Source organism: Bombina bombina, chromosome 1 (assembly GCF_027579735.1).
Source record: "Bombina bombina isolate aBomBom1 chromosome 1, aBomBom1.pri, whole genome shotgun sequence".
Lineage (NCBI taxonomy): Eukaryota > Metazoa > Chordata > Amphibia > Anura > Bombinatoridae > Bombina > Bombina bombina.
Window position 1 is genome coordinate 1,038,045,836 of NC_069499.1, and position 23,427 is coordinate 1,038,069,262.

Below are 23,427 nucleotides of genomic sequence, written 5' to 3' on the forward strand. Positions count from 1 at the left end.
TGCTTTTGGACCTAACTATACGCGGTTACTCCTGCATATATTCCAAGTTATCCCAGTTTTACTAATGGGTACTGTCATTTTCTAGAAGTATAAAGTGTGTATATATTCTGTGCACTGTTTTATATTAAGTATATCTTGAAGGGCTCACGTTTGCTAATGGTGTACAGAAGAGCAGGAAACTGCACATGGAGCTGTAACCTTCGTTGTTCTTAGTCTTTCAGCTCCTTTAAAATTCACACTGTAAGTAGGGATGGGCGAATGTTTCTAAAAATTCGAAATTTAAAACTAATTTTGATACATTTGTTCGTTCGAATCGAATTTCGAATGTTTAACATTCTATTTTTGAATTTTCGTTTTCGAATTTTTCAAAAAAACTCGAAAATATTCGTTCGAATAATAGAATGTTTAGCTATGTATTCATTCAATTTCGAAATGTAATATTTGAATGTGACATTCGAATTCGAATGGGACATTCAAATTTGAAATAGTATTTCTAGTCTACAACTGTGTTTAATAAATGTAATATTCGAATTTGAATGCTACATTTGAATTTGAAATAGTATTTCTAGTCTAATACTGTGTTTTAAATGTGATATTCGATTCAAATGTGATATTCGATTCGAATGTGACATTCGAATTCAAAATAGTATTTCTAGTCTAATACTGTGTTTTATAAATGTAATACTCGAATTTGAATGTGACATTTGATTCGAATGTCACATTCTAGTGTTTCTAGTCTACAATTGTGTTTTATAAATGTAATATTCGAATTTGAATGTGATATTCGAATGTGACATTCGAATTCGAATGTGACATTCGAAAATCGAATTTTTAAGAATATTCGTTCTTATCAACATTCTATTATGTAAATCGAATTTCTACAATAACATTCGTTCTAACATTCGAATTCGGATATAAACACATTCGCCCATCCCTAACTGTAAGCCTATCATCCTCCATTTACTACAGTGATTTATATTTACTCTGAGCCATGACTTATATTTCATTCCAATATTATATCCCTTAGTCTGGATACCTTCAACATTCCTATTTACCAGCAATAATCCACACACTTTTTTTTTCCCCACCCTTTACCCCTTTGGTTTTAGTCTGTCTTGTTTTTATATATTGTATCCCTATATAGAACTAATTAATTGCACATTGTAAATAACTTTCTTTTACAGGGTGTTAACTTGTATGTGAAAAACTTGGATGATGGCATTGATGATGATAGGCTCAGGAAAGAGTTTTCGCCATATGGTATGATTACAAGTGCAAAGGTAACTGTGATAACTGACAGAGGCAATATATCACCTGTTAAACTGTGAAGCATATTATACATGATGCAACGTTTAATGTATCAGAGTTAGAGTATTATAGTAACTTGTTTTAGTTTGGCTTGGCTATGTCAACATTACAATCTTATGAGTAATATAGATTTCTTTCATGTAATTAGCAAGAGTCCATGAGCTAGTGACGTATGGGATATACATTCCTACCAGGAGGGGCAAAGTTTCCCAAACCTCAAAATGCCTATAAATACACCCCTCACCACACCCACAATTCAGTTTTTACAAACTTTGCCTCCGATGGAGGTGGTGAAGTAAGTTTGTGCTAGATTCTACGTTGATATGCGCTCCGCAGCAAGTTGGAGCCCGGTTTTCCTCTCAGCGTGCAGTGAATGTCAGAGGGATGTGAGGAGAGTATTGCCTATTTGAATGCAGTGATCTCCTTCTAAGGGGTCTATTTCATAGGTTCTCTGTTATCGGTCATAGAGATTCATCTCTTACCTCCCTTTTCAGATCGACGATATACTCTTATATATACCATTACCTCTGCTGATTCTCGTTTCAGTACTGGTTTGGCTTTCTACAAACATGTAGATGAGTGTCCTGGGGTAAGTAAATCTTATTTTCTGTGACACTCTAAGCTATGGTTGGGCACTTTGTTTATAAAGTTCTAAATATATGTATTCAAACATTTATTTGCCTTGACTCAGAATGTTCAACATTCCTTATTTTCAGACAGTCAGTTTCATATTTGGGATTATGCATTTGACTTAATCATTTTTTCTTACCTTCAAAAATTTGACTTTTTTCCCTGTGGGCTGTTAGGCTCGCGGGGGCTGAAAATGCTTCATTTTATTGAGTCATTTTTGGCGCAGACTTTTTTGGCGCAAAAATTATTTTCCGTTTCCGGCGTCATACGTGTCGCCGGAAGTTGCGTCATTTTTTGACGTTATTTTGCGCCAAAAATGTCGGCGTTCCGGATGTGGCGTCATTTTTGGCGCCAAAAAGCATTTAGGCGCCAAATAATGTGGGCGTCTTATTTGGCGCTAAAAAATATGGGCGTCGCTTTTGTCTCCACATTATTTAAGTCTCATTTTTCATTGCGTCTGGTTGCTAGAAGCTTGTTCTTTGGCATTTTTTCCCATTCCTGAAACTGTCATTTAAGGAATTTGATCAATTTTGCTTTATATGTTGTTGTTTTTTCTCTTACATATTGCAAGATGTCTCACGTTGCATCTGAGTCAGAAGATACTACAGGAAAATCGCTGTCTAGTGCTGGATCTACCAAAGCTAAGTGTATCTGCTGTAAACTTTTGGTAGCTATTCCTCCAGCTGTTGTTTGTATTGATTGTCATGACAAACTTGTTAATGCAGATAATATTTCCTTTAGTAAAGTACCATTGCCTGTTGCAGTTCCTTCAACATCTAAGGTGCAGAATGTTCCTGATGACATAAGAGATTTTGTTTCTGAATCCATAAAGAAGGCTAGGTCTGTTATTTCTCCTTCTAGTTAACGTAAAAAATCTTTTAAAACTTCTCTCCCTACAGATGAAATGAACATCATCATTCTGATTCTGATGACTCTTCTGGTTCAGAGGATTCTGTCTCAGAGGTTGATGCTGATAAATCTTCATATTTATTTAAAATGGAATTTATTCGTTCTTTACTTAAAGAAGTTCTAATTGCTTTAGAAATAGAGGATTCTGGTCCTCTTGATACTAATTCTAAACGTTTGGATAAGGTATTTAAATCTCCTGTGGTTATTCCAGAAGTTTTTCCTGTTCCTAATGCTATTTCTGCAGTAATTTCCAAAGAATGGGATAAATTGGGTAATTCATTTACTCCTTCTAAACGTTTTAAGCAATTATATCCTGTGCCGTCTGATAGATTAGAATTTTGGGACAAAATCCCTAAGGTTGATGGGGCTATTTCTACCCTTGCTAAACGTACTACTATTCCTACGTCAGATGGTACTTCGTTTAAGGATCCTTTAGATAGGAAAATTGAATCCTTTCTAAGAAAAGCTTATCTGTGTTCAGGTAATCTTCTTAGACCTGCTATATCTTTGGCTGATGTTGCTGCAGCTTCAACTTTTTGGTTGGAAACCTTAGCGCAACAAGTAACACATCATGATTCTCATGATATTATTATTCTTCTTCAGCATGCTAATAATTTTATCTGTGATGCCATCTTTGATATTATCAGGGTTGATGTCAGGTTTATGTCTCTAGCTATTTTAGCTAGAAGAGCTTTATGGCTTAAGACTTGGAATGCTGATATGGCTTCTAAATCAACTCTACTTTCCATTTCTTTCCAGGGTAACAAATTATTTGGTTCTCAGTTGGATTCTATTATTTCAACTGTTACTGGCGGGAAAGGAACTTTTTTACCACAGGATAAAAAATCTAAGGGTAAAAACAGAGCTAATAATCGTTTTCGTTCCTTTCGTTTCAACAAAGAACAAAAACCTGATCCTTCATCCTCAGGAGCAGTTTCAGTTTGGAAACCATCTCCAATCTGGAATAAATCCAAGCCAGCCAGAAAGGCAAAGCCTGCTTCTAAGTCCACATGAAGGTGCGGCCCTCATTCCAGCTCAGCTGGTAGGGGGCAGGTTACGTTTTTTCAAAGAAATTTGGATCACTTCTGTTAGCAATCTTTGGATTCAGAACATTGTTTCAGAAGGGTACAGAATTGGTTTCAAGTTGAGACCTCCTGCAAAGAGATTTTTTCTTTCCCGTGTCCCAGTAAATCCAGTAAAAGCTCAAGCATTTCTGAATTGTGTTTCAGATCTAGAGTTGACTGGAGTAATTGTGCCAGTTCCAGTTCAGGAACAGGGGATGGGGTTTTATTCAAATCTCTTCATTGTACCAAAGAAGGAGAATTCCTTCAGACCAGTTCTGGATCTAAAAATATTGAATCGTTATGTAAGGATACCAACGTTCAAGATGGTAACTGCAAGGACTATCTTGCCTTTTGTTCAGCAAGGGAATTATATGTCCACAATAGATTTACAGGATGCATATCTGCATATTCCGATTGATCCGGATCATTATCGGTTCCTGAGATTCTCTTTTCTGGACAAGCATTACCAGTTTGTGGCTCTGCCGTTTGGCCTTGCTACAGCTCCAAGAATTTTTACAAAGGTTCTCGGTGCCCTTCTGTCTGTAATCAGAGAACAGGGTATTGTGGTATTTCCTTATTTGGACGATATCTTGGTACTTGCTCAGTCTTTACATTTAGCAGAATTTCATACGAATCGACTTGTGTTGTTTCTTCAAGATCATGGTTGGAGGATCAATTTACCAAAAAGTTCATTGATTCCTCAGACAAGGGTAACCTTTCTGGGTTTCCAAATAGATTCAGTGTCCATGACTCTGTCTTTAACAGACAAGAGGCGTCTAAAACTGATGGCAGCTTGTCGAAACCTTCAGTCACAATCATTCCCTTCGGTAGCCTTATGCATGGAAATTCTAGGTCTTATGACTGCTGCATCGGACGCGATCCCCTTTGCTCGTTTTCACATGCGACCTCTTCAGCTTTGTATGCTGAATCAATGGTGCAAGGATTACACAAAGATATCTCTATTAATATCTTTAAAACCGATTGTTCGACACTCTCTAACGTGGTGGACAGATCACCATCGTTTAATTCAGGGGGCTTCTTTTGTGCTTCCGACCTGGACTGTAATTTCAACAGATGCAAGTCTCACAGGTTGGGGAGCTGTGTGGGGATCTCTGACGGCACAAGGAGTTTGGGAATCTCAGGAGGTGAGATTACCGATCAATATTTTGGAACTCCGTGCAATTTTCAGAGCTCTTCAGTTTTGGCCTCTTCTGAAGAGAGAATCGTTCATTTGTTTTCAGACAGACAATGTCACAACTGTGGCATACATCAATCATCAAGGAGGAACTCACAGTCCTCTGGCTATGAAAGAAGTATCTCAAATTTTGGTTTGGGCGGAATCCAGCTCCTGTCTAATCTCTGCGGTTCATATCCCAGGTGTAGACAATTGGGAAGCGGATTATCTCAGTCGCCAAACGTTGCATCCGGGCGAATGGTCTCTTCACCCAGAGGTATTTCTTCAGATCGTTCAAATGTGGGAACTTCCAGAAATAGATTTGATGGCGTCCCATCTAAACAAGAAACTTCCCAGGTATCTGTCCAGATCCCGGGATCCTCAGGCGGAGGCAGTGGATGCATTATCACTTCCTTGGAAGTATCATCCTGCCTATATCTTTCCACCTCTAGTTCTTCTTCCAAGAGTAATCTCCAAGATTCTGAAGGAATGCTTGTTTGTTCTGCTGGTAGCTCCGGCATGGCCTCACAGGTTTTGGTATGCGGATCTTGTCCGGATGGCCTCTTGCCAACCGTGGACTCTTCCGTTAAGACCAGACCTTCTGTCACAAGGTCCTTTTTTCCATCAGGATCTGAAATCCTTAAATTTAAAGGTATGGAGATTGAACGCTTGATTCTTCGTCAAAGAGGTTTCTCTGACGCTGTGATTAATACTATGTTACAGGCTCGTAAATCTGTATCTAGAGAGATATATTATAGAGTCTGGAAGACTTATATTTCTTGGTGTATTTCTCATCATTTTTCTTGGCATTCTTTTAGAATTCCGAGAATTTTACAGTTTCTTCAGGATGGTTTAGATAAAGGTTTGTCCGCAAGTTCCTTGAAAGGACAAATCTCTGCTCTTTCTGTTCTTTTTCACAGAAAGATTGCTATTCTTCCTGATATTCATTGTTTTGTACAAGCTTTGGTTCGTATAAAACCTGTCATTAAGTCAATTTCTCCTCCTTGGAGTTTGAATTTGGTTCTGGGGGCTCTTCAAGCTCCTCCGTTTGAACCTATGCATTCATTGGACATTAAATTACTTTCTTCGAAAGTTTTGTTCCTTTTGGCCATCTCTTCTGCCAGAAGAGTTTCTGAATTATCTGCTCTTTCTTGTGAGTTTCCTTTTCTGATTTTTCATCAGGATAAGGCGGTGTTGCGAACTTCTTTTGAATTTTTACCTAAAGTTGTGAATTCCAACAACATTAGTAGAGAAATTGTGGTTCCTTCATTATGTCCTAATCCTAAGAATTCTAAGGCGAAATCGCTGCATTCTTTGGATGTTGTTAGAGCTTTGAAATATTATGTTGAAGCTACTAAATCTTTCAGAAAGACTTCTAGTCTATTTGTTATCTTTTCCGGTTCTAGAAAAGGCCAGAAAGCTTCTGCCATTTCTTTGTCATCTTGGTTGAAATCTTTAATTCATCTTGCCTATGTTGAGTCGGGTAAAACTCCGCCTCAGAGAATTACAGCTCATTCTACTAGGTCAGTTTCTACTTCCTGGGCGTTTAGGAATGAAGCTTCGGTTGATCAGATTTGCAAAGCAGCAACTTGGTCCTCTTTGCATACTTTTACTAAATTCTACCATTTTGATGTATTTTCTTCTTCTGAAGCAGTTTTTGGTAGAAAAGTACTTCAGGCAGCGGTTTCAGTTTGAATCTTCTGCTTATGTTTTTCGTTAAACTTTATTTTGGGTGTGGATTATTTTCAGCAGGAATTGGCTGTCTTTATTTTATCCCTCCCTCTCTAGTGACTCTTGTGTGGAAAGATCCACATCTTGGGTAATCATTATCCCATACGTCACTAGCTCATGGACTCTTGCTAATTACATGAAAGAAAACATAATTTATGTAAGAACTTACCTGATAAATTCATTTCTTTCATATTAGCAAGAGTCCATGAGGCCCGCCCTTTTTTTGGGGTGGTTATGATTTTTTTGTATAAAGCACAATTATTCCAATTCCTTATTTTATATGCTTTCGCACTTTTTTCTTATCACCCCACTTCTTGGCTATTCGTTAAACTGAATTGTGGGTGTGGTGAGGGGTGTATTTATAGGCATTTTGAGGTTTGGGAAACTTTGCCCCTCCTGGTAGGAATGTATATCCCATACGTCACTAGCTCATGGACTCTTGCTAATATGAAAGAAATGAATTTATCAGGTAAGTTCTTACATAAATTATGTTTTTCTAATCTTTTAGAGAGTTGTCTAGTTATGCAAATTGAAGGCTACATTTAAAGACTGGTGTACCCAAACATTAAAAAAAAAAATTACTGATCACAAAGCTACATTTTCATGTGAACAGTTAACCACTGCTTCATTTAGCTTTTGTTTTGTACATTATTCAATTGCATACAGGAAAATTAGGGCAGGCAATAGTTACTGTATATAATAACGGTGCTAAAGTCTATCAACAATAAAAAAAAAAATAGAGGAAAAAAAATCTATAGACTTAACAGCACTCTGCCTCAATAAACCATTTTACTAAATATCCATTAAAGAACATATCTAAAATGTTTATTTTTTTGCTATTATGTAATAAATATCAGTGCAGTTCCAAGAGACAAATAGAAGATGGTAAAAAAATTAAAAATGGTACATATTCTGTATATGTAAGCTTTTCCTCAAGTACCGAATCCATAGTTGAAAAGTTAGTAGGTACCCCCAATTTTCATTACGGTAGCAAGGCTACACTGATCTGCTCTAAACATGCTTATCTGCTAAAACCGACAAATAAAGTAAGCCCAAATAAGACCACTGGCCACAGCTAATGATATCTGGAGGGCAAGTTCTTAGACATGGTCGGCTGCTTGGTAATCCAGCCAATCAAAACAACGGAGAAGCTTGGGTGATTACAGTGCACTACTCAGAGCTGGGTCACTGTCTGATACGGTTATGTGTTCCATGGTTATTGACTTCTGAAAAGTTCAGCATCGTAGATGCAGCTACTTTTTTCTTCCTGTTTACAAATTACATGGGAATTATAAAGTAGCAGCCAACGATATTTTCAACTCTGGCGGGCTTCTTCTAAGTCGATAGCCAATAAATACTTGTTTCAAATTATATAAGGTAACTAACACCCTTTCTCGTAGAAATTATCCTGTGTATATTTTCTGCATAATACATGTTTAAATGTTAACTATTTATGACACATATTTTAACTAACGTACTATTATAATGATAAACAATGACTTGAACCATGGCAGTACCTAGATGTTTTCGAAGTATATACTATAAGACTTTTTCAGTTACATGCAGGACTGTATAATCATTCCATTTACAACCACAAAAGCGACTGAACCAACTTGTTTTGATAGAGAAAAAAAGTGGATTAGGAGTTAACAGGACAATTACAGAAATTAGGAAAACAATTCTTTATTCAAAACATTAGGGCTTAGTGTATCCAGATTAAAAATCCAACATGATTCATGTTGTAATAAAATTCTTATTCTCCACACCAATCCCTAAATTAACACTTTCAATCCAAATGAATTTAAAGCTTTTGGTAGAGGAGTTGTGATGCAACTTAAAATGTTGTGCTATGCTTGATGTCCTCTCTATTTTCAAAGTCCTGCAGATGTTCCAAAGTGCAGTCACGTAGTGCTTGTCGTTTTACCGACATAGGAGAGGGCAGCTGCATTGCACTAAATAAATCAAACCCTCACTCCTGCATGTAATCTTAGAACGTATTTTGTAGGTGTTTTCAGACCTAGCTATAAAATATCTGTCCCTTTCTATATGGTTGCAGGCCTGGCAGAGTTTGCATGTATAACATTCTGGTTCTCTGTTGGCTCTTTGCAACCAATTAGAATATATTATTGGCTGTCCTAAATCAGGCCCAGACTGGCCATTGGGTGCACCGGGCAAGTTCCTGGTGGGTTGACCAGTTATCCTGGCCCTGCCCAGGGGCAGACTGGGCCATGGACAATTGCCCCATATGCTAAAAGCCTAGGGGCTGAAATAGGACTTTGGGAAGTGTTTGCACTCCCCTTCCCTTGAGACATTACTTAGCTGCTACTTCAAGATCCATTCAACGGCAGAGAGCGCAGGGAAGCAAATAAATAGGTGTAAACAAAGACCTGCTAAGAATCCTATTGCAGAGGAAGGCTAAGGCTCTTTCTTGAACTAACTTTCTCATCCTGCTGCAGTTACACATTCTCAAATTCCTGTGCGATCATGTGACATCTGCTGCAGAGCAGAGTGTTCAGGAAAGGAAGGTGAGAAAAGTGTCAGCCTTACTCTTAGTGTTTGTGCTTTCACAGTCCTGTCTTACTACCAATTAAATATTTTACCTTGCAAGCACCAACCTTCTAATTAGTGTCAGGAGGTCAGACCTAGCCTGTAATGCGGAATACGGCTCTGTTAGAGAAGCAGCATCAAACATTCCTCTGCTGTTTCTGTCCTTTAACACCTCTTCTGGTAACCCTGTCTTTTTATAAGTGGTATTTCTTAGATAACATTTTAGGGAAAAAATATACAGTATAAAAAGTTTACTATTAGTATTTATATGTTTGGTTTATAGAGTCAAAATTGTGCTGAACTAAACATTACCCAAGTATGTAATTTTATATTATATTGAATGTTTCTCTGATAAATGCAATTCTGTGTGCATGTAATATAATTCTCTGTGTATGTCCCTTTAAGTGGGTATGGCTATGTACATTATTGTGTGCGAGACCCTGTGTGCGTTTTTAACCAGGTGTCTGAGTGAATTTGACCACCTGTGCATTTGCATCATGGGTGAATGTTTTACTGTCTCTCTCTGGTCATGGGTGTATTCATGTGCGACTCTGTGCTAGTCCTTGCATGTAGCTGTGATTCTTTGTGTGTGAGCCTGAATGTGTTTGACCAGGTGTGTCCCCGAATATGTGAATTTGACCATTTGTGAGTGTGTGTGTGTGGCCCTGAATATGACAGCAGCCATACGTATCCACTGCAAAGTATTCCATATCTCAAACTGATTGCTTAGTACCATATTTTACCATACCATGGTATTATGGTATCACAATACCTTGCATGTCCACATGAGCCACTATCTGTGGAGAATCTGGTCTGGCTCCAGCACAAAGAGCAAAATGCATACATAGCAGTTAATTTTTATTATTTCAGGCATAAGGCTCGTGGCATAACCAATATTTCTTTCATGTAATTAGCAAGAGTCCATGAGCTAGTGACGTATGGGATACACATTCCTACCAGGAGGGGCAAAGTTTCCCAAACCTTAAAATGCCTATAAATACACCCCTCATCACACCCACAATTCAGTTTTACAAACTTTGCCTCCCATGGAGGTGGTGAAGTAAGTTTGTGCTAGATTCTACGTTGATATGCGCTTCGCAGCAGGCTGAAGCCCGGTTTTCCTCTCAGAGTGCAGTGAATGTCAGAGGGATGTGAAGAGTGTGTTTTTTTTTTAGTTTGCTTCTTTTTGTATTATGGATCAGGAGGATGTGCAGGATGTTACCTGTAGCTTATGTTTTGATGCCTAGGTGGAACTCCCAGTACCTTTTTGTTCATGTATTGAAAGAACTTTAGCTTATAGAAATACTTTTTGACCCTGAGCCATCATTAACTAATGCGGATGCTGTTCAGGAGCCTGCTTTTTCAGATGTGCCGCAGCTTTCTCCTCAAGCATCCCAATCCTATTCATCTGCACATGCAGTGCCCTGCGTTTCCTCTCATGCTCCGTCTGGAGTTATTTTGCAAGATATTACTGCCCAGGTTATCTTCTTCGGTATCTGAGGCGTTGTCTGCTTTTCCCATGCTGCAGGGAAAACGCAAAAGGAAATTTTAAAGAAACAGTAAGTAAGGTTTCTGATCCTGAAGTGGCTAATCAAAGTATTTCCTCTCAGAAGTCTGAGGATGAAGATTATTCGGGTGCATCTGAGGGTGAAATTTCGGATTCAGGCAGTATAATTCCTTCTACTGATGCTGAAGTTGTGTGGAAGGCTTGCTCAACTAAGAATTGGTTTAAACATTTATTTTTTCTATACCTCTGATTTCGCAAATGCTACTAAATGTACAGATTGGTTTGAACTTTGTCTCCAAGGATGTTGCTGTTAAGGCACTGCCACAACTTTCTCCTTTTATGTCCCAAGCCTATATGGTGTCACATGCAGTGCCCTGTGGTTCCTCTCAATCTCCTGGAGAAGTGTATTTCTCTTGCAAGATGTATTGAGTCCACAGATTCATCCTTACTTGTGGGATATTCTCCTTCCCTACAGGAAGTGGCAGAGAGAGCACCCACAGCAGAGCTGTCTATATAGCTCCCCCCTTAGCTCCACCCCCCAGTCATTCTCTCTGCCTGCTTAACTGCTAGGAAGGGCAAAGAGCTATGTGGTGACTATGTTAGTTTTTTATTTCTCAAGCAAAAGTTTATTATTTTAAATGGTACTGGTGTGTACTATTTACTCTCTGGCAGAAAAGGGATGAAGATTTCTGCAAGGAGGATGATGATCTTAGCACTTTGTAACTAAGATCCACTGCTGTTCTCACAAGGCCTGAAGAGTACTGGAAAACTTCGGTTGGGAGAACAGTTTGCAGGCTAAGCTGCATATGAGGCATGTTCAGTCTATATTTTTCTAGAAAAGGCTGGCAATATCCCAATGAGGGAAGGGTAAGCTGTATTCAGACATTTTAATAGGAATTTCAGCTTGCTTGAAGAGCTCATTAGTTACTGGTGACACTGTTAAGAAAAAACATTTTGTTTATTGATGCAATTATAACATTTTCTGAAGGAACTAAAGGGCTGGTGACACTGTTAGGAAAAAAACGTTTTGTTTATTGATGCATTTATAACGTTTTTTGAAGGGATTAAAGGGGTCATTGTGGCTTGGTTTTGAGTTTTGTAACTCACATGGTTAATTAAGAGACACTCTGGTGTTTCTCTGAAAGGCCTCAAAACATTGAGTGAGGTGGGAGGGGCCTATTTTCACGCCTCAGTTGCGCAGTTTCCTTTCCTCTGAGACATATCACTGCTTCTCCTGAGTTTCCTGCTGTGTTTGAGGGCTGTTAAAGAAGTTTTTTCCCCCACAAATTGTTCTGAAGGGCAGGTAGGAGCCACAGCAGAGCTGTGGTAAGGTGCTGAAAGTCTTTTTTACTGGGTTTAATGTTTTTTCAATCCGTTTTTGCCATTAAGGGGTTAATTGTTTATTTGCATAGCTGTGCAAAGTTACTAAGTCTTTATAATGCTACTGTAAAAATTTTGTTAAGTTTACTGCTTTTTTACATGGTTTTGCAGAACTGGTACAGCTTTTTTTCTCTTAAAGGCACCGTACCGTTTTATTTCTAAGTGTTTTTTACTTTGATTACAGTGTTTTCCAAGCTTGCTTGTTACATTACTAGCCTGTTTAACATGTCTGACACCGAGGAAAATCCTTGTTTAATATGTTTGGAAGCCATTGTGGAACCCCCTCTTAGAATGTGTCCCAATTGTACTGATATGTCTATAAACTATAAAGAACATATATTAGCACTTAAAAATAGAGCAATAGATCACAGATAACCCTGCCTACATGTAGCAGACACATCTATGGACAGTCTAACATTTAGAGATGTGGTGCAAATATAATGTTGTGGTTTTCTTTTTCTTTTAAAATGAATCAGCCTATGTCTATTTTCATGGAGCTGCGTCTCCTCCCTTTATATTTCTTTTTCTTTCATGTAATTAGCAAGAGTCCATGAGCTAGTGACGTATGGGATATACATTCCTACCAGGAGGGGCAAAGTTTCCCAAACCTCAAAATGCCTATAAATACACCCCTCACCACACCCACAATTCAGTTTTACAAACTTTGCCTCCGATGGAGGTGGTGAAGTAAGTTTGTGCTAGATTCTACGTTGATATGCGCTCCGCAGCAAGTTGGAGCCCGGTTTTCCTCTCAGCGTACAGTGAATGTCAGAGGGATGTGAAGAGAGTATTGCCTATTTGAATGCAGTGATCTCCTTCTACGGGGTCTATTTCATAGGTTCTCTGTTATCGGTCGTAGAGATTCATCTCTTACCTCCCTTTTCAGATCGACGATATACTCTTATATATACCATTACCTCTGCTGATTCTCGTTTCAGTACTGGTTTGGCTTTCTACAAACATGTAGATGAGTGTCCTGGGGTAAGTAAATCTTATTTTCTGTGACACTCTAAGCTATGGTTGGGCACTTTGTTTATAAAGTTCTAAATATATGTATTCAAACATTTATTTGCCTTGACTCAGAATGTTCAACTTTACTTATTTTTCAGACAGTCAGTTTCATATTTGGGATAATGCATTTGAATTAATCATTTTTTTCTTACCTTCAATTTGACTCTTTTTTTCCCTGTGGGCTGTTAGGCTCGCGGGGGCTGAAAATGCTTCATTTTATTGCGTCATTCTTGGCGCTGACTTTTTTGGCGCAAAAAATTATTTTCCGTTTCCGGCGTCATACGTGTCGCCGGAAGTTGCGTCATTTTTTTGACGTTATTTTGCGCCAAAGATGTCGGCGTTCCGGATTTGGCGTCATTTTGGCGCCAAAAGCATTAGGCGCCAAATAATGTGGGCGTCTGATTTGGCGCTAAAAAATATGGGCGTCGCTTTTATCTCCACATTATTTAAGTCTCATTTTTTATTGCTTCTGGTTGCTAGAAGCTTGTTCTTTGGCATTCTTTCCCATTCCTGAAACTGTCATTTAAGGAATTTGATCAATTTTGCTTTATATGTTGTTTTTTCTCTTACATATTGCAAGATGTCTCACGTTGCATCTGAGTCAGAAGATACTACAGGAAAATCGCTGTCTAGTGCTGGATCTACCAAAGCTAAGTGTATCTGCTGTAAACTTTTGGTAGCTATTCCTCTGGCTGTTGTTTGTATTGATTGTCATGACAAACTTGTTAAAGCAGATAATATTTCCTTTAGTAATGTACCATTGCCTGTTGCAGTTCCCTCAACATCTAAGGTGCAGAATGTTCCTGATAACATAAGAGATTTTGTTTCTGAATCCATAAAGAAGGCTATGTCTGTTATTTCTCCTTCTAGTAAACATAAAAAATCTTTTAAAACTTCTCTCCCTACAGATGAATTTTTAAATGAACATCATCATTCTGATTCTGATGACTCTTCTGGTTCAGAGGATTCTGTCTCAGAGGTTGATGCTGATAAATCTTCATATTTATTTAAAATGGAATTTATTCGTTCTTTACTTAAAGAAGTACTAATTGCTTTAGAAATTGAGGATTCTGGTCCTCTTGAAACTAATTCTAAACGTTTGGATAAGGTATTTAAAGCTCCTGTGGTTTTTCCAGAAGTTTTTCCTGTTCCTAATGCTATTTCTGCAGTAATTTCCAAAGAATGGGATAAATTGGGTAATTCATTTTCTCCTTCTAAACGTTTCAAGCAATTATATCCTGTGCCGTCTGATAGATTAGAATTTTGGGACAAAATCCCTAAGGTTGATGGGGCTATTTCTACCCTTGCTAAACGTACTACTATTCCTACGTCAGATGGTACTTCGTTTAAGGATCCTTTAGATAGGAAAATTGAATCCTTTCTAAGAAAAGCTTATCTGTGTTCAGGTAATCTTCTTAGACCTGCTATATCTTTGGCTGATGTTGCTGCAGCTTCAACTTTTTGGTTGGAAACTTTAGCGCAACAAGTAACACATCATGATTCTCATGATATTATTATTCTTCTTCAGCATGCTAATAATTTTATCTGTGATGCCATTTTTGATATTATCAGAGTTGATGTCAGGTTTATGTCTCTAGCTATTTTAGCTAGAAGAGCTTTATGGCTTAAAACTTGGAATGCTGATATGGCTTCTAAATCAACTCTACTTTCTATTTCTTTCCAGGGTAACAAATTATTTGGTTCTCAGTTGGATTCTATTATTTCAACTGTTACTGGTGGGAAAGGAACTTTTTTACCACAGGATAAAAAATCTAAAGGTAAAAACAGGGCTAATAATCGTTTTCGTTCCTTTCGTTTCAACAAAGAACAAAAGCCTGATCCTTCATCCTCAGGAGCAGTTTCAGTTTGGAAACCATCTCCAGTCTGGAATAAATCCAAGCCAGCTAGAAAGGCAAAGCCTGCTTCTAAGTCCTCATGAAGGTGCGGCCCTCATTCCAGCTCAGCTGGTAGGGGGCAGGTTACGTTTTTTCAAGGAAATTTGGATCAATTCTGTTCACAATCTTTGGATTCAGAACATTGTTTCAGAAGGGTACAGAATTGGTTTCAAGATGAGACCTCCTGCAAAGAGATTTTTTCTTTCCCGTGTCCCAGTAAATCCAGTAAAAGCTCAAGCATTTCTGAATTGTGTTTCAGATCTAGAGTTGACTGGAGTAATTATGCCAGTTCCAGTTCCGGAACAGGGGATGGGGTTTTATTCAAATCTCTTCATTGTACCAAAGAAGGAGAATTCCTTCAGACCAGTTCTGGATCTAAAAATATTGAATCGTTATGTAAGGATACCAACGTTCAAGATGGTAACTGTAAGGACTATCTTGCCTTTTGTTCAGCAAGGGAATTATATGTCCACAATATATTTACAGGATGCATATCTACATATTCAGATTCATCCAGATCATTATCAGTTCCTGAGATTCTCTTTTCTGGACAAGCATTACCAGTTTGTGGCTCTGCCGTTTGGCCTAGCTACAGCTCCAAGAATTTTTACAAAGGTTCTCGGTGCCCTTCTGTCTGTAATCAGAGAACAGGGTATTGTGGTATTTCCTTATTTGGACGATATCTTGGTACTTGCTCAGTCTTTTCATTTAGCAGAATCTCATACGAATCGACTTGTGTTGTTTCTTCAAGATCATGGTTGGAGGATCAATTTACCAAAAAGTTCATTGATTCCTCAGACAAGGGTAACCTTTCTGGGTTTCCAGATGGATTCAGTGTCCATGACTCTGTCTTTAACAGACAAGAGACGTCTAAAATTAATTACAGCTTGTCAAAACCTTCAGTCACAATCATTCCCTTCGGTAGCCTTATGCATGGAAATTCTAGGTCTTATGACTGCTGCATCGGACGCGATCATATGCGACCTCTTCAGCTCTGTATGCTGAATCAGTGGTGCAAGGATTACACAAAGATATCTCAATTAATATCTTTAAAACCGATTGTTCGACACTCTCTAACGTGGTGGACAGATCACCATCGTTTAATTCAGGGGGCTTCTTTTGTGCTTCCGACCTGGACTGTAATTTCAACAGATGCAAGTCTCACAGGTTGGGGAGCTGTGTGGGGATCTCTGACGGCACAAGGAGTTTGGGAATCTCAGGAGGTGAGATTACCGATCAATATTTTAGAACTCCGTGCAATTTTCAGAGCTCTTCAGTTTTGGCCTCTTCTGAAGAGAGAATCGTTCATTTGTTTTCAGACAGACAATGTCACAACTGTGGCATACATCAATCATCAAGGAGGGACTCACAGTCCTCTGGCTATGAAAGAAGTATCTCGAATTTAGGTTTGGGCGGAATCCAGCTCCTGTCTAATCTCTGCGGTTCATATCCCAGGTATAGACAATTGGGAAGCGGATTATCTCAGTCACTCAGCCAAACGTTGCATCCGGGCGAATGGTCTCTTCACCCAGAGGTATTTCTTCAGATTGTTCAAATGTGGGAACTTCCAGAAATAGATCTGATGGCGTCTCATCTAAACAAGAAACTTCCCAGGTATCTGTCCAGATCCCGGGATCCTCAGGCGGAGGCAGTGGATGCATTATCACTTCCTTGGAAGTATCATCCTGCCTATATCTTTCCGCCTCTAGTTCTTCTTCCAAGAGTAATCTCCAAGATTCTGAAGGAATGCTCGTTTGTTCTGCTGGTAGCTCCGGCATGGTCTCACAGGTTTTGGTATGCAGATCTTGTCCGGATGGCCTCTTGCCAACCGTGGACTCTTCCGTTAAGACCAGACCTTCTGTCTCAAGGTCCTTTTTTCCATCAGGATCTGAAATCCTTAAATTTAAAGGTATGGAGATTGAACGCTTGATTCTTGGTCACAGAGGTTTCTCTGACTCTGTGATTAATACTATGTTACAGGCTCGTAAATCTGTATCTAGAGAGATATATTATAGAGTCTGGAAGACTTATATTTCTTGGTGTCTTTCTCATCATTTTTCTTGGCATTCTTTTAGAATACCGAGAATATTAGTTTCTTCAGGATGGTTTAGATAAGGGTTTGTCTGCAAGTTCCTTGAAAGGACAAATCTCTGCTCTTTCTGTTCTTTTTCACAGAAAGATTGCTATTCTTCCTGATATTCATTGTTTTGTACAAGCTTTGGTTCGTATAAAGCCTGTCATTAAGTCAATTTCTCCTCCTTGGAGTTTGAATTTGGTTCTGGGGGCTCTTCAAGCTCCTCCATTTGAACCTATGCATTCATTGGACATTAAATTACTTTCTTGGAAAGTTTTGTTCCTTTTGGCCATCTCTTCTGCCAGAAGAGTTTCTGAATTATCTGCTCTTTCTTGTGAGTCTCCTTTTCTGATTTTTCATCAGGATAAGGCGGTGTTGTGAACTTCTTTTGAATTTTTACCTAAAGTTGTGAATTCCAACAACATTAGTAGAGAAATTGTGGTTCCTTCATTATGTCCTAATCCTAAGAATTCTAAGGAGAAATCGTTGCATTCTTTGGATGTTGTTAGAGCTTTGAAATATTATGTTGAAGCTACTAAATCTTTCCGAAAGACTTCTAGTCTATTTGTTATCTTTTTTGGTTCTAGAAAAGGCCAGAAAGCTTCTGCCTTTTCTTTGGCATCTTGGTTGAAATCTTTAATTCATCTTGCCTATGTTGAGTCGGGTAAAACTCCGCCTCAGAAAATTACAGCTCATTCTACTAGGTCAGTTTCTACTTCCTGGGCGTTTAGGAATGAAGCTTCGGTTGATCAGATTTGCAAAGCAGCAACTTGGTCCTCTTTGCATACTTTTACTAAGTTCTACCATTTTGATGTATTTTCTTCTTCTGAAGCAGTTTTTGGTAGAAAAGTACTTCAGGCAGCGGTTTCAGTTTGAATCTTCTGCTTATGTTTATTCATTAAACTTTATTTTGGGTGTGGATTATTTTCAGCAGGAATTGGCTGTCTTTATTTTGTCCCTCCCTCTCTAGTGACTCTTGTGTGGAAAGATCCACATCTTGGGTAGTCATTATCCCATACGTCACTAGCTCATGGACTCTTGCTAATTACATGAAAGAAAACATAATTTATGTAAGAACTTACCTGATAAATTCATTTCTTTAATATTAGCAAGAGTCCATGAGTCCCGCCCTTTTTTGTGGTGGTTATGATTTTGTATAAAGCACAATTATTCCAATTCCTTATTTTATATGCTTTCGCACTTTTTTATCACCCCACTTCTTGGCTATTCATTAAACTGAATTGTGGGTGTGGTGAGGGGTGTATTTATAGGCATTTTGAGGTTTGGGAAACTTTGCCCCTCCTGGTAGGAATGTATATCCCATACGTCACTAGCTCATGGACTCTTGCTAATATGAAAGAAATGAATTTATCAGGTAAGTTCTTACATAAATTATGTTTTTTCCCAAATAAAGCTGATTATAAAAATAAAAAAAAATAGAGCAATAGATGATTCTTAGTCAGAAGTTAATAAGGGTTCGCCATCTAGCTCTCCCCAAGTGTCACAACCAGTAACGCCCGCACAAGTGATGCCAAGTACCTCTAGTGCGTCAAATTCTTTTACTTTACAAGACATGGCCATAGTTATGAATACAACCCTCACAGAGGTTTTATCTAAACTGCCTGGTTTACAAGGAAAGCGGGACAGCTCTGGGTTTAGAAAAAATGCTGAGCCGTCTGACTCTTTAGTAGCTGTATCTGATATGCCCTCACAATGCTCTGAAGTAGGGGTGAGGGATTTGTTATCTGAGGGAGAAATTTCTGATTCAGGAAAGACGCTTCTTCAGACAGATTCTGATATGATGGCCTTTAAATTTAAGCTTGAACACCTCCGCTTATTGCTCAGGGAGGTATTATCGACTCTAGATGATTGTGACCCTATAGTGGTTCCAGAGAAATTGTGTAAAATGGATAAATACTTAGAGGTTCCTGTTTACACTGATGTTTTTCCAGTCCCTAAGAGGATTGTAAATATTATTACTAAGGAGTGGGATAGACCAGGTATTCCGTTCTCTCCCCCTCCTGTTTTTAAGAAAATGTTTCCCATATCTGACACCATGCGGGACTCGTGGCAGACGGTTCCTAAGGTGGATGGAGCTATTTCTACTCTGTCTAAGCGTACAACTATACCTATCGAAGACAGTTGTGCTTTCAAAGATCCTATGGATAAAAAATTAGAGGGTCTCCTGAAGAAAATTTTTGTTCATCAGGGTTTTTCTCTCCAACCTATTGCATGCATTGTTCCTGCAACTACTGCAGCTGCTTTCTGGTTTGAGGCTCTAGAAGAGGCTCTTCAGATGGAGACTCCATTAGAGGAGATTATGGACAGAATCAAGGCCCTTAAGTTGGCTAATTCTTTTATTACAGATGCCGCTTTTCAACTGGCTAAATTAGAGACAAAGAATTCAGGTTTTGCCATTTTAGCACGCAGGGCGTTATGGTTTAAGTCCTGGTCTGCTGATGTGTCATCTAAATCTAAACTTTTGAACATCCCTTTCAAAGGAAAGACCCTATTTGGGCCTGAACTTAAAGAGATTATTTCAGACATCACTGGAGGGAAAGGTCATGCCCTTCCTCAGGATAGATCAAATAAGATGAAGATCAAACAAAATAATTTTCGTTCCTTTCGGAAGTTCAAGAGTGGTTCCGTTTCAGCTTCCTCTGCTACAAAGCAAGAGGGGAATTTTGCCCAATCCAAGTCAGTCTGGAGACCTAACCAGGCTTGGAACAAGGGTAAACAGGCCAAAAAGCCTGCAGCTGCCTCTAAGACAGCATGAAGGGGTAGCCCCCAATCCGGGACCGGATCTAGTAGGGGGCAGACTCTCTCTCTTCACTCAGGCTTAGGCAAGAGATGTTCATGATCCCTGGGCTTTAGAAATTGTGTCCCAGGGATATCTTCTGGAATTCAGAGACTCCCTTCCAAGGGGGAGATTTCATATTTCTCGATTGTCTGTAAACCAGACAAAGAGAGTGGCATTCTTACGCTGTGTAGAAGATCTTCTTACCATGGGGTGATCTGCCCAGTCCCAAAAGAGGAACAGGGGCTAGGGTTCTACTCAATCCTGTTTGTGGTTCCCAAAAAAGAGGGAACTTTCAGACCAATCTTGGATCTCAAAATTCTAAAGAAGTTCCTCAAAGTTCCATCATTCAAGATAGAAACCATTCGGACTATTCTGCCTCTGATCCAGGAAGGTCAATATATGACTACCGTGGACTTAAAAGATGCATATCTACATATCCCTATTCACAGAAATCATCATCAATTTCTCAGATTTGCCTTTCTAGACAGGCATTACCAGTTTGTGGCTCTTCCCTTCGGGTTAGCCACGGCTCCAAGAATTTTCACAAAGGTGCTAGGGTCCCTTCTGGCGGTTCTACGACCTCGGAGCATAGCAGTAGCGCCTTATCTAGATGACATCTTAATCCAGGCATCGACTTTTCAGCTAGCCAAGTTTCACATGGACATTGTGTTGGCTTTTCTGAGATCTCACGGGTGGAAGGTGAACATAAGAGTTCTTTCTTCCCTCTTACAAGAGTTTCCTTTCTAGGGACTCTGATAGATTCGGTAGAAATGAAAATATTTCTGACGGAGGTCAGAAAATCAAAACTCTTAACCACTTGCTGAACTTTTCATTCCATTCCTTGGCCATCTGTGGCTCAGTGTATGGAGGTAATCGGACTCATGGTAGCGGCAATGGACATAGTTCGTTTTGCCCGCCTACACCTCAGACCACTGCAACTATGCATGCTCAAACAGTGGAATGGGGATTATGCAGATTTATCTCCTCAACTGCATCTGGACCAGGAGACCAGAGATTCTCTTCTCTGGTGGTTGTCTCAGGACCACCTGTCTCACGGAATGTACTTCCACAGGCCAGAGTGGCTCATTGTAATGACTTATGCCAGCTGCTAGGCTGGGGTGCAGTCTGGAACTCCCTGAAAGCACAGGGCTTTTGGTCTCGGGAGGAATCTCTTCTTCCGATAAACATCCTAGAACTGAGAGTGATATTCAAGGCGCTTCAGGCATGGCCTGTGCTTGCTGCAGCCAAATTCATCAGGTTTCAGTCGGACAACATCACGACTGTAGCTTATATCAATCATCAAGGAGGAACAAAGAGTTCTCTAGCGATGATGGAGGTAACCAAAATAATTCGATGGGCAGAGGATCACTCTTGCCATCTCTCAGCAATCCACATTCCAGGAGTAGAGAACTGGGAGGCGGATTTTCTAAGTCATCAGACTTTTCATCCAGGGGAGTGGGAACTCCATTTGGATGTATTTGCTCAGCTGATTCAGCTATGGGGCACACCAGAATTGGATCTGATGGCGTTGCGTCAGTATGCCAAACTTCTTTGTTACGGGTCCAGGTCCCGGGATCCCAAGGCTGTACTGATAGATGCTCTAGCAGTACCTTGGTCCTTCAATCTGGCCTACGTATTTCCACCCCTTTCTCTCCTCCCACGTCTGGTTGCCAGAATCAAGCAGGAGAAAGCTTCGGTGATTCTGATAGCACCTGCGTGGCCACGCAGGACTTGGTATGCAGATCTAGTGGGCATGTCCTCGCTTCCACTGTGGACCCTGCCAATGAGGCGGGACCTTCTAATCCAAGGTCCGTTCTCGCATCCAAATCTAGTTTCTCTGCATCTGACTACTTGGAGATTGAACGCCTAATTCTATCAAAGCGTGGGTTCTCTAAGTTGGTCATTGATACCCTGATTCAGGATAGAAAACCTGTCACCAGGAAGATCTATCATAAGATTTGGCGCAAATATCTTTATTGGTGTGAGTCCAAAGGTTACTCATGGAGTAAGATTAGGATTCCTAGAATATTGTGTTTTCTCCAAGAAGGTTTGGAGAAGGGATTATGCTAGATCTCTAAAAGGACAAATATCTGCTTTGTCTATTCTACTACACAAACGTCTGGTAGATGTTCCAGACGTTCAAACTTTTAGTCAGGATTTGGTCAGAATTAAGCCTGTTGCTCCGCCTTGGAGCCTAAACTTAGTCCTTAGAGTTCTTCAAGGGGTCCCGTTTGAACCTATGCATTCCATAGATATTAAGCTTTTATCTTGGAAAGTTTTGTTCTTAGTTGCTATCTCTTCGGCTCGAAGAGTTTCTGAGCTATCTGCTTTACAGTGTGATTCCCCTTATCTTATTTTTTTATGCAGATAAGGTGGTTTTGCGTACCAAACCTGGTTTTCTTCCTAAGGTTGTTTCTAATAAGAATATCAATCAAGAGATTGTTGTTCCTTCTCTGTGTCCTAAACCTTCATCAAAGAAGGAATGTCTGTTGCACAATCTTGATGTGGTTTGTGCTTTAAAGTTCTACTTACAAGCAACCAAAGATTTCCGTCAAACATCTTCATTGTTTGTTGTTTGTTCTGGTAAGCGGAGAGGCCAAAAGGCTACGGCTACCTCTTTCCTTTTGGCTGAAAAGCATCATCCGTTTGGCCTATGAGACTGCTGGACAGCAGCCTCCTGAAAGAATTACTGCTCATTCTACTAGAGCTGTGGCTTCCACATGAGCTTTTAAAAATGAGGCTTCTGTTGAACAGATTTGTAAGGCGGCGACTTGGTCTTCGCTTCATACTTTTTCCAAATTTTCCAAATTTGATACTTTTGCTTCTTCGGAGGCTATTTTTGGGAGAAAGGTTCTACAAGCAGTGGTGCCTTCTGTTTAAGGTCCCTGTCTTGTCCCTCCCTTCATCCGTGTCCTAAAGCTTTGGTATTGGTATCCCACAAGTAAGGATGAATCCGTGGACTCGATACATCTTACAAGAGAAAACATAATTTATGCTTACCTGATAAATTTATTTCTCTTGTGATGTATCGAGTCCACGGCCCGCCCTGTTTATTTAAGACAGGCATATATATTTTTATTTTTAAACTTTCAGTCACCACTGCACCCTATGGTTTCTCCTTTTTCTTCCTAGCCTTCGGTTGAAGGACTGGGGGGTGGAGCTAAGGGGGGAGCTATATAGACAGCTTTGCTGTGGGTGCTCTCTCTGCCACTTCCTGTAGGGAAGGAGAATATCCCACAAGTAAGGATGAATCTGTGGACTTGATACATCACAAGAGAAATAAATTTATCAGGTAAGCATAAATTATGTTTTGCTTACAGAAGTTGCAAGCGCAGGTATCTTCTGTGGTATCTGTGGCTTTGTCTGTTTTCCTTTACTTCAGGGAAAAAGCAAGAGG

General features: G+C 39.5%; 1 protein-coding gene across 1 annotated transcript in view; it reads left to right on the top strand.

Annotated features, from left to right (window-relative positions):
* PABPC1L (poly(A) binding protein cytoplasmic 1 like) overlaps positions 1-23,427 on the top strand; it is a 756,219-nt gene that overhangs the window by 474,238 nt on the left and 258,554 nt on the right. Inside the window, exon 7 of the mRNA XM_053716712.1 lies at positions 1,185-1,280. Coding sequence (XP_053572687.1) covers positions 1,185-1,280 — 96 coding nt within the window. The remainder of the gene's footprint in view (positions 1-1,184; positions 1,281-23,427) is intronic.